At 40.8% G+C, this 12,493-nt stretch overlaps 2 protein-coding genes across 2 annotated transcripts; both read right to left on the minus strand.

Moving 5' to 3' along the window:
- Window positions 1-3,953: 3,953 nt before the first annotated feature.
- LOC111345513 (kelch-like protein 12) lies at window positions 3,954-7,101 on the minus strand. The gene has a single exon (XM_022952799.2). It carries the CDS (start codon window positions 6,524-6,526, stop codon window positions 5,699-5,701), a length of 828 nt encoding a protein of 275 aa, XP_022808534.2. The 5' UTR covers window positions 6,527-7,101; the 3' UTR covers window positions 3,954-5,698.
- Window positions 7,102-7,363: 262 nt separating this feature from the next.
- On the minus strand, window positions 7,364-11,742 carry LOC111337666 (kelch-like protein 24). The gene is given in 7 exon segments (XM_088739265.1): window positions 7,364-9,339; window positions 9,342-9,871; window positions 9,873-10,273; window positions 10,734-10,907; window positions 10,910-10,960; window positions 10,962-11,090; window positions 11,557-11,742. Coding segments are annotated over 7 exon segments (1,644 nt in total). The 5' UTR covers window positions 11,722-11,742; the 3' UTR covers window positions 7,364-9,145.
- Window positions 11,743-12,493: the final 751 nt, after the last annotated feature.

Genomic DNA, 12,493 nt, shown 5'->3' on the forward strand with positions numbered 1-12,493 from the left:
ATCTCGCAAGTTTTCAATATTTTCCCATCGCGTAATCCTCTAGCGGCGAGGATTTTCTCTTGAGAAGCCACTCCAAAAGCGTTTAGTCCAACTTCAAGCATATCTATAATCTCCTCCCATTTCGTTTCAAGTGTCAAATCTCCCAAACCTTCGCGACGGATTGCAATTGCAACAATCTTGTTTTTGTCTAGTCTATTCTCGATAGCTTCAGAATAAAGCCAGTGAATGCATTTATGATATTGCCTGAGCCGATGAATGCCACTGGTATGGCTGTTTTCTGGATCCATTAGTCCTTCGCAAAGATTCGACACTCAGTTCAGTTTGGTTCTTATTTCTTCCACCCAGCACATACAGCTTTCCATTCAGACAAACCATACTACCATTGTAAAGTGGAACATTCGAGTTCGTAATACATTGCCACTCATTTGTGAACGTAGCGTACATCTCGCAAGTTTGTAATCTCCCTCTCCTCTCTGTTCCTTCAACTACGAATATTTTTTCTCGGGAAGCCACTCCGAAAGCTTAGCCCCTCTCCTCTCGCATGTCTGCGATTTCCTCCCACTTGTTTTCTACGGTGTTGAATCTCTCAGCTTTTGCGACGTATTCCGTTGCGACTAGATCCCTCCCACCAAACACACTACGGATGGCTGCCGGCCGCAACAACGCAAGAATTACTTATGCACTGTTGTAAGGATGAGTGAATTTTCTGCTGTGTATACTACTCTACGTTGTACCTGTTCGTAGCAGTTTTGTAGAGGTCAACTTCAACACGGCATGAATTTCTCCCAAACAACTGCCACCTTTACAAGACCTGCTTTCAAGTTTAACTCGGACCAAACGTTTAAAACAGGATCCACCTCTCTGCATTTTGGTAAATGGTAAATGTGAATAACTGCCGGACACCATCTGAGTTAAATGGGCAGCCTTGTCTTTCAGACCATCTGGTAAGCGCATCCGCAGATCCTCTTCAGGGAGATAACAAAAAGCGTACTTGTCACCACGGGCAACAATAACACGTGTATAATGGCCCTTTCTGGGTGACTTCGGGACATCGTCACCGGCAAATGTAGCCATCGTTATCGTGGCATCTAATGTCAGCCTCAAACAAACAGCAGTGTCACGAACAAGTTCTTTTGTCACCACATCCTCCAGACAGTCACGCGACAGAAAACCCAATCGACCGTAACCAAACAATTCTTCAAATGTTGCTATTCGCTCGTTCCTTTTTTGGTTAACCCAATCTAGTATGATTTTATAAACATCAGCTTCCTTTTTTACTTTTACTGATCTCATCGGATAATGTCCACCTCTCGATCTCTTTAGCTTCCAAGTGCAAAAATTCATCCATTTTTGCCACGGACACGATGGTCACGTAAATAAAACGCCTGCTGGTGTTGATAAGCTCGTCACAATCGTATTTCTCAGCGAGGTAAAAGGTTGAAATACAGTTCATGTGTGGCATTTCCCGTTCCAAAAACCGCCATGAAACACTAGTTTTCAAGCTTGGTATGATCAGACAATTTCCTGCAGCGATCAGTTCCTTAGCATTCTCCTCTTGGCTGCCCATTTAACGAAGCCTGAAATCTCCCCAAATCGAATAACCACTTCGCGAATCTCCTTCATGTCGCTTTGAACAAGCTTGAAAAAGAACGAACTTGCAGCGGAAAGAACATTCTCTCTGTTATCTTTGGAAAGTAATGTCGCATAAACAATCTTGTCTTCGCTGTATATTGAGGTACTTCATCGATTCCACACAGAACAACACTTCTTTAGCAGCTGAGATAGGCTCTATATCTTCCCTAATTTACAGAATATCCTTATTTCCCCCAACAGATTCGCTCATAATGTTGCTGATATTGAGGAACACAGGGCAAAGATATCGAAAGCGGAAGTATAGCTGGTTCCCAATTTTTCATCTCAGTTCCCGAGCCCAGGCCGGGAGAACTCTGGAGACGAGAAGATTTAAGCGAGCAACCGAGCCGGATGAGTTTAAAAAGAATATTTTGTTAACCAAACATTTTACTGGCTCTGAATAGAACAAGAGTTACTGATCAAGATACAGTTGGGCCACTGAAAGATTACCGCAGTTGATTCTGACGTGACTCGGGTACGAGCATAGCTACAAACAGAGATTCGATCAGATTTTATTACGTTGTAGGTTTACATACACATCTTTGCTAAACTGTGACCATTCTTTCCTTTATAATTAGACTAATCCTTAAATTAATCAATACCTCTGTCTAATAATATCTGTTTAGGAAACCTAATTTTTTCAGATATAGAACGGCTTGTCCATTAACATGTTGCTATTTCCTAGCCGTTTTCGTAATTTTTTGCATTGCCATTTAATGTAGTGCTTTTAAAAATATATTCGAAAAATGTATTGTATATTCAAATATATTCGAAAAATGTATTAAAATGTATTCGAAAGATTCAACTTTCACTGAACACACAGAGATAAAATTTTCTAATAACTAAGATTTTCTTTTTTTCTGTTTTTGCATTTGGGTTTTCGTGTTTAAGAATAAAGACAGTGATTCTGATTGTCAATCAAATTCTCTTTGTCAACTCCATACGAAATGTAAATAGAAGAGTGTGGAGAATATGAATACTGATGTTAAGGTGTAAAGGGATAAAGGCAGTTTTTTAGTTTGGAGCAATTGCTGTTCTGGCATTTTATTTCTTGTTTAATAGTTTAAAAACAAATATTACACCGCAGCCAAGGGGCTGAATTGCCTAATATTTTACAATGATATACTATGTTATAATAGATACATACAGGAGTATAATACATACAGAAATATAATAAAAATTACAATTGTATCAGAAACTATAAAAAGATAAAATGTCACTAAGATCGAGTAATACTAGGTAGGCTTGATCAATCGAATATTCACACAGTGTTGTTTGCTAGTCGACCGACCATTTTGGTCGATTTCTCTGTTTCCAACAAGCCCATATACACCCCTTGTGTAAAACAAGGCTGATAGTGTCTTATCCTAACAAGCAATCAATGTTAAAGGTAGTAAGCTACCAAAGGTATCCAAAATCATATGCACAACTCTCTAGTGAACCAGAGTATAGATGCAAGTATTCTAACCAATCAGAAGCAGCCAAAATGGTCCTCAGTACTGCGTTTTCCCGCGCCGCTCAGTGTAGGTTCCATCCTCCCCGCGCAAGGAACGCTTAATTAATGCATTTGCTCTGGTCCGTGGTGCAGTTATTCTAACAACAAATCAAGGATTCCTTTCTTCTTATCCACTGACATATCTCTGTTTATCGAATTCGCCATTCAACTTATTCGTGAAAAATTCGATTTTAAATAATCTAATCCGTAATCCGTAATTATATAAGTTCTTATAGAGAAACTTGTACACATATTTTGAAAAATGCGGGCAGACCCGTTTTTCTACGCATCTGGTACTTAGGACGTCACGCATTGTAGACTCTCCTCGTTACAGGGTGAGAGAATTGCGTGACATCCCAAAAATAAATGATAAGAGGGGGCATTCTTCAGTACCCCGTTAACCCTTTACATGCTAACATCAGTTTGCATGTTCTCCATACTGTTCTCTAAAAATTTCTTTTGCTACCGTTTTTTATGGAGAATGTGGTTAACAATCAAGAGCTTTTTGACCTCACGATCATTTTTTCAGTTTATGACTTTCATGTGTGATATTGTGGGGAGAAATTCGATGCTGATCACCCCAAGGGTTTAAAGGATTAAGGAACAAATCCCGTTATGTTTGGCCTTCAGTGATAAGTATGGTGAGAGCACGACGTCAAAGGCATAAATATGTCAATGCGATAGGAGTACTGACCATAAAGAGGAAGTGCTAATCGAAATAATGGCCGGTTAATCGTACCCTTTACTGTTTTACCGGCAACTTTATTGGTTGATTTACGCATTACAACCAAGTGTGGGGCATGCATCTCTACAAAGATAGATCTAGTAGCGAGAAAAGGAAGTGCGTTTTATTCTGCACTGTGTATTTCGCTGAGTTCAGCAGGTTTCAAATATAATTCCTCAATGGTAACTGTAAGTGCCCCTATAGCACGAGTTCTGTTTCGTTGTTTGATTTAGTTAATAATCCTTTAAGTCACACTAGGTGGCTGATCACGCACTCCTAAGTGTAATTCAATGTAGACGATAAAAGGCCTTTTGATCAGTTTGGTAAGCACTTGCTCTGAGGAAAGAAATCAGTAAAGGAAAGAAAGGAAAGGTTTAATCGATTTCTACTCTCGCCAGATCCGGCAATAATGTAAGTTTGATGTATCTGATGCATTTCTTCGTTTATCTGCATGTCCCTAATTTCTCGAATCAATTTTTAGTTTCACGGTACAATACAATAATAAAGAAGGAGACGTTCCCTAAGAAGTTTGGTGCGGTACGTTGTATTTACCAGTGCATTTTGTGCGGTCCAACTAGCGGTGGACAAGCGCCGATATCGTAACCATCTTTCCTCATCTATAGTAAGCTAGTCTGTCCGTTGAGACCTGTTTCGTCTTCTTTTTGACTTCAGAGGCAGTCAGTGTGAAAGTTGAAGTCGGGTGCTGTAAACATGACGACACATGCAATCTTCTGTGAGAGAGTTTAAAGTAAAAGGTTTACAGCAAACGCATGTAATCCTTAGTGAGAGAGTTTAAAGTAAAAGGTTTACAACAAACGGCAACTGGTCAAAAGTGACCACTGATTTAACTCAGCCTTTCATAAGGTGAGCTACTAAATTAAGAGCATTAAAAAAAACGAATGCCTCTGCCTGCTGTCTACCACGAACATCATGGCTAAATCCAAAGATGAAAAGTGTCGGAGAAACTACTTTCCGACATTCTTTAATTTGTTTAGTAATTCTCTGGAGAGCTTTAGAACACAGGCAGTGAATACTTTTTCATTTCCTTTGTCAATGTTCGTTACTGGTACGGTTGTTTTCTGGATCCATTGTCCATTTGCCTGGTGAAAATATTCAACACTCAGTTCAGGTTGGCTTCTCTCATTTAATCCACCCAGTACGTACAGCTGTCCATTCAGACAAACCATATTACCATAATAACGTGGAATATTCAAGTTCGCAATGCATTGCCACGCATTTGTCGATGTAGTGTACATCTCACAAGTTTGTAATTTTCCTTTCCTGCTTATTCCTCCAGCAATGAAGATTTTTTCTTGAAAGGCCACTCCAAAAGCTCGGACCCTTTCTTCTCGCATGTCTGCAATTTCCTCCCACTTGTTCTCCACGGTGTCGAATCTCTCAGCTTTGGCGGAGTAAGCCCCGGTGTCTAATTTCCACCCACCAAACATGTATAGATGGCTGCCGGCTGCAACAACACAAGCATCATCTCTACCCTGTCCATGAGATGAGTGAAGTGTCTCCCATATATACTGCTTTACATTGTACCTCTTCGTAGCAGTTTCCATGCGAAATGTGTCAACATCAACAGCATAAATTTCTCCTTTAAGAACGGCCACCTTTGCATAACTTATAGTTAAGTTTAGCTCAGACCAAGCGTTAAAAAGAGGATCGTATCTCTCTGACTTTTGAGAGCGCGAAAAGGCAAACAACTGATCACGGAATTTTATCATCTCAGTTGAACTGGCGTTTATGTCCCTCAGACCATCTGGTAAGCGCTTCCACAGGTCCTCTTCAGGGAGATAACAAAAAGTGTACATGCCACCACGAGCAGTAATAACACGCGCATCCTATCCCTTTCTCGGTGACTTCGACAGATCATCTTCATCGACAAAAGTAGCCATCTTTGCAATAGCATCCATGACCAGCTTCACACAAGCCAAATTCTCACGTACCAGTTCGTTTGTCACGACATCCTCCAAACAGTCACGCGACAGAAAACTTAATCTAACGTGACGAAACAATTCCTCAAATGTTTCTTTTCGCTCGCTCTTATTGTGTTCAACCCACTTCAGTATGATCTTGAAGACGCTGACTTCCGCTTCCACTGCAATCTCGTCACTTAAAATCCACCTAGACACTTCCTTAGCCTGCAAACTCAGAAACTCATCCTCTTCTCCTATGGACGTGAAATTTTCGTTGATGAATTTCCTGCTGTTGTGTATTAGCTCCTCACAATCGTATTTCTCAGCGAGGTAAAAGGTCGAGATGCAATTTGAATTAGACATTTCTCTTTCTAGAAATCGTCCTGAAACAGTTTTCAAGCTCGGTATGATAAGATAATTCCCTGCGGCGATCAGTTCCTCGGCATTCGTCTGAGTCACTTCCACAGTTCCAGTGTAGATGAATTCTAAGACATCTTCCATAACAGATCCTGGAATCTCCTCAAAATGAATAATCCCTTCGCGATTCTCCTTCATGTCGCTCTGCAGAAGCTTGCAAAAGAACGGACTTACAGCGGAAAGAACATTTCTGTGAGCCTTTAGTTCTCTGTCGTCGTTCGTCACCAAAGTAATGTCGCACAAATAATCTTGTTTTCGCTGAATGTTTAGGCGCTTCAACAGTTCCACACAGAAAGTCGATTGTTCAGTGGCTGAGATGGGCTGTAAATCTTCCATCTTTAACAGAGCGTCCTTATTTCTGTCGGCAGATTCTGCTCAAACGTTGTTGATAATATGGATTACACTGGAAAATTTCGAAAGCGGAAGTATGGTTCCCACTTTCTTACATGCCCGCTCGATTCTTCTTTCCCGAGTCCACTGGGAGACTGTGAGGGGGAGTAGTAAAACAATATTAATTTCGGGGGACTGGAAGAACCTCGAGAGAAAGAGGGAAATTCAGACGCTGGATTCTCTTGGGAAAATATTCTGTTGATACGTTTGGGCAATGTATCACACGGATCAACGAGCGCTTTTCATTCCACTAATTTATTCTTGTTTTTCTCGTTGCCATGTTCCCACCAATAACGTAGCTCCATTCTCTGCCTTTAAAAGCACACACAACCCACAATTCCTCTATTCGCTCCGACGAAGGGCTAACGCTCGAAACGTCAGCTTTTTTAATCGTTACGGTGGCCAATTTACCACTTCAACTTCGTTGATATATCCAAGTTATAATGTTTAAATAGGAATTTGAATTGTTCAAATCCAACGTGCACGAAATTGACTAAGGACCGGGCGAGAACTGATCCCCCCTCCATTCCCCTGAAAAACCATACGATCCCCTGAAATCCTCCACGCCCCTCCCCCCTTCCCCCGCCAGGGGCGAAATTTAAAAACTGGGGTGTAACGGCATAGGGCTTATTGATTAGGATGACAGGATGACCCTATTGTTCAAATCAGCAGAAATGATATTGAGTTACAGGCATCAGAGAGTCATTTTACTTTCCGGAAATTTCGCTCAAATGTCACTGAGCTGCGGAGAAGAGAAGAATAATACTTTAGCAGTTAAGGATAGAAAATCCACTGTAATTTTCAGGAAAATAAACGAAATTCGATCTGACTGAGTGACCTTAAAATACTTGCCAATTCCCATTATGCTTAAAACAAAATAAAACAAAACAATCAGTTACATTAAGGTATTGTATTCAGAAGGTATCTCCTCGCTTTTTCTCGATGACGTAAATTAACAATGTTAATCTATTCGGCTGGTGCAATGTTCGCTTCATTTCTTCAGAAAACGATTGTACCTTCAATAAATCAATACACCAATTTTTCTGCTCGAAGAAAGAAGTTCAGGCGTTTCGGTTTACTGAATTGAATTACTTTCGAGACATGATTTTCGAATTATAAATGTTGCAGTTTCGAGTTTGGGACTCCGTGCAGCTTAAGACGCTTCCTTTTCTAGACAGTGATTTTTTTTTTGTTTTTTAAAGATTTTACACTTTTAATTAACTGCTTATGTGGTTCCTGCATCATCTAACCTCAGTTTGTATCATTACTCTTAACGGGTTTTCGGTTTGGAGGAAATTCAATCCTAGTTTTGAGGAAAATATGCATGCTCATTATTCTACTTCCTGATAAGCTCCTTAATCCTTTAGCCCCTAAGAGTGACCAGCATCTAAATTCTCCTTACAATATCACCCCTGAATCACGCATCAAGGTCAGGAGAATAAAGGAAATGATCATTAACTGAGGAAGCTCTTGATAGTAAAACAAATTCTCCCAGTTAACACCCTATAAAATGTATAGAAAACAGTATGGAGAATATGCATACTGATGTTAGGGTGGAAAGGGTTAATGAGTGAGCCCATTAACACAGTGACAAGTCGCTTTTGACTGTAAAGGTGTCTAACAGGAATCAAGTTTAATGATGTAGCAGTCCAGTGCTTGCCACATGCCTGTACATGCCATGTTGCGATACGGAGTTTAACTATCAGATTAACAACCAAAAGCAGCCATCGCAGTATGACCTATGATTTTTCTCGGCCCCTCCTCGAGTTAATCCTTAGGCCAGTCAAATAAAATTCGTCGTGTATCATACACGATGAACTTTGTTTGCTCACCCATCGTCGGGAACATTATATTTAAGCTCTTTTATTTCGAGGCTGTAGTGCGTTTGAGGGACTACTCCCCAAGAACCTCAGAACACAGCCAAACAACAGGTATGAGGTGACTGGTGCCATTGTTGTAAGGATCCATGTGTCCTTAGCTGTGTCAAAACATTCAACACTTAGTTTAGTTTGGCCCCTTAAACTTTCATTTCTTCCAGCCAGTATGTACAGCTTTTCTTTCAGACAAACCATACTTCCGTAATGTTGTGGAATATTCAAGCTTACAACAAGTTGGCATTCGTTTGTTGATGTATTGTACATCTCGCCAGTTTTTAATATTTCCTCATTGCGTAATCCTCTAGTGACGAGGATTTCCTCTTGAGAAGCCGCTGCAAAAGCGTCGAGTCGTACTTCGAGCATGTCTACAAATTCCTCCCAATTGTTTTCAAGTGTCAAATCTCTTAAACCCTCGTGACGGATTACATTGTGTTTGGATCCTATCCACCAAACATATACAGATGGATGCCAGCTGCAGCAATATGAACATTCACTCTACACACTCCATCAGATGAGTGAAGTACCTCCCATGCTTACGACTTCGCATTCCCTTAGGTAAGCTAATATAAAAATTCAATGAAAGACAAATGCTTATGCCTGCTCTACGCCATTGTCTAAATATTAGGCTCTCTGATTCCACAGCTGTTAAATTTCTAGGAGACTACTCCCCGATTGCGACAATCTTTGATTAATCTAGTAGTTCTCTGGATAGCTTAAGAATAGTGCCAGTGAATGCATATTTATTTCTTGGGTCGATGATTGCCACTGCGATGGTTGTTTTGTGGATAAATTGGTCCTTTGCAGTGTCAAAACATTCAACACTCAATTCAGTTTGGTTCCTCTCATTTGATCCACCCAGTACGTACAGCTTTCCACTCAAACCATACTACCACAAGAACGTGGAACACTGAAGTTCACAACATATTGCCACTCATTTGTCGACGTAGTGTACGTCTCATAAGTTTGTACGTCCCCTGTCCAGTTTGTTCCTCCAGCAAGGAAGATTTTTCCTCGAGAAGCCACTCCAAAAGCTTGGCTTCTTTCTTCTAGCATGTCTGCGATTTCCTCCCATTTGTTCTCCATGGTATCGAATCTCTCATCTTTTGCGGAGTAATCCTATGTGACTTGATTTCTCCCACCCAACATGTACAGACGGCTGCCGGCTGCAACAGCACAAGCAATCTTTCTGCACTGTCCATGAGATGTGTGAAGTGTCTCCCATGCATACTTCTCTACATTGTACCTCTTCATAGCAGTTTTTCAGAGGTCACCATCAACAGCATAAATCTCTTTTTCAACAACGACTACCTTTGCAGAATCATTGCTTAAGTTCAGCTCGGACCAAGCGTTAAAAACTGGATCGTATCTCTCTGATTCGTGACAAACGGAGAAGGTGAACAACTGACAACGGAGTAATCATATGAGTTGTACTGGCGTTTATGTCCTTCAGACCATCTGGTAAGCGCATCCACAGGTCCTCTTCAGGGAGATAACAAAAAGTGTACTTGCCACCACGAGCAACAATAACACATGTATCATATCCCTTTCTCGGTGACTTTGGGAGATGATCTTCATCGAAAAAAGTAGCCATCTTTATAGTAGCATCTAGCGTTAGCCGTAGGCAAAGAGCACTGTCACGAACAAGTTCGTTTGTCAAGACATCCTCCAGACAGTCACGTGATAGAAAATACAGTCGAACGTGACTAAACATGAACTCTTCAAATGCTGCTTTTCGCTCGTTCTTCCTAAAGTTTACCCAGTCTAATATGATTGTTAAAACATCAGTTTCCTCTTCAACTCCCGGTTGAACTCCCGCCTCCCAGTTAGCTCAATTGGTTGAGCGCCGGACTGTTGTGCGGGAGGTCGAGGGTTCAAGCCCCGGCCAGACCAACACTCCAGGTCTTAAAATAACTGAGGAGAATGTGCTACCTTTCTATAACATCAAGAAATGGATAGACATTCTAGTCTTCTCGGATAAGGACGAATAAACCGTAGGTCCCGTCTCCTGCATCTATTAGTTAATTTGGTTAGGCAGGGGACGTTAAAGAACCCACTCACGAGATTACTGTGATGTGGTCTGGCCTGTTTACTGGGAATTGGGGGGTAGGGGGCATCTGTTAGATTCGCCTTTCATTGATTGTAAACTGCTTAGCAGTCTAGTAAATTCCCCCGCACAGTGTTGTAAAACGCCATGAGCTCAGGATATGAGCGCTATATAAATAAAAGTTATTATTATTATTATTATTATTATTATTATTATTATTATTATCATATACTGTAATCTCGTCGGACGAAATCCATCTCTCGACCTCTTTAGCTTCCAAGTGCAAAAATTCATCCATTTTTGCCACGGAAACGATGCTCTTGCTAATAAAACGCGTACTGGCGTTGATAGGCTCGTCTCAATCGTACTTCTCTGCGAAGCAAAAGGTTGAAATACAGTTAAGGTTCAGGACATTTTTCGTTTCAAAACTCGACCAGAAACAGTTTTCAAGCTCGTTATGGCATCAAATAATTTCTTGCTGAGCTGCGATCAATTCCTCGGCATTCTCCTGCGTTACTTCCACAGTTGCAGTGTAGATGAATTCCAAAACATCTTCCATAAGAGATCCTAAGATCTCCCCAAATCAAACCGCCTCCCGGTTAGCTCAATTGGTTAGAGCGCTGGATTGTTGTGCGGGAGGTCGAGGTCGATGGTTCGAGCCCTGGCCGGACCAACACTCCAGGTCTTAAAATAACTGAGGACAATGCGCTACCTTTCTATAATATCAAGAAATGGATAGACATTCTAGTCTTCTCGGATAAGGACGAATAAACCGTAGGTCCCGTCTCCTGCATCTATTAATGAGTTAATTTGGTTAGGTAGGGGACGTTAAAGAGCCCACTCACGAGTTTACTGTGATGTGGTCTGGCCTGTTTACTGGGAACTGGGGGGAGGGGGCATCTTCAAATAAGTTTCCTTCGATTGTTTGTAAACTGCTGATACAGTCCGGCTAAAGTACCCCGAAAAGTGTTGTGATGCGCATCTGATCATATCCACATGTTAATTTGCGCAATATAAATATTAAATTATTATTATTATTATTATTATTATTAAATAATCCCTTCTCGATTCTCCTTCATGTCGCTCTGAAGAAGCTTGCAAAAGAACGGACTTGCGGTGGAAAGAACATTTCTGTGAGCCTTGAACTCTCTGTTATCATTGGAAACCAAAGTAATGCCGCACAAATAATTTTGTTTTCGCTGCATATTGAGGCACTTCATCAATTCCGCACAGAAAGAAGTTTGCTTAACGGCTGAGAATAGCGGTAATTCTTCCATTTTTATTGAACAGATCCCTCCAAATATCTCCTAGTGATGTGGAATAAAAAGCAAGCGGAAGTTCTTACCTCGTTCCCATACCCCTCTTCGTCTTCGCCCAAGAATCGCTCCAGTGACTCTGGAGACGAGTTCAAGGAAACAAGATGTTGGACGTAGTTCATTGGAAGTGAGGCTTGGTGATTCTTAAAAAATTCCAACAGAAATAGTTTCCCGATAAAGATTTCTGAAAAGCTAAGCCTATCCCTCTTTCCTCAAACGTTTATAGTACACCAAGTAAACTGCAAGGAGAAGGAGCATTTGGTCGAAGACATAATGAATATTTCAACTGGATATTAGTGCTGCCCTGGACGATTTACGTGAGGTACAATTCGAAATATTCACTTCAATTTAATTACACATTGCACACAAGTCTGGTGCATGCACTTTTGGATAAATATATGAATTTTTTTTTTTCAATTTCTTTGGTTTGCTTCACAACTCTTGGCTTTTTTAGAGGGTTTTAGTCATCAGTGTCAAATTTAACAAAAATTTTGCCTGGTGAGTTACACTTTCTGGTAATCATGACAAGGTGATGTGGGAGGGCTGAAAAGGTTGAGGGGGGCTGGGCCAGAAAAAGCCGCCTTTGGGTTTCCATAATTATACACATTAATTACTCTAATGAATATATAGATCTTGGTATACTGTCATAGGAAACAACTGAGTAATGATCAGTCAG

The sequence above is a fragment of the Stylophora pistillata genome, chromosome 11, assembly GCF_964205215.1.
Source record: "Stylophora pistillata chromosome 11, jaStyPist1.2, whole genome shotgun sequence".
In the NCBI taxonomy this organism is placed as follows: domain Eukaryota; kingdom Metazoa; phylum Cnidaria; class Anthozoa; order Scleractinia; family Pocilloporidae; genus Stylophora; species Stylophora pistillata.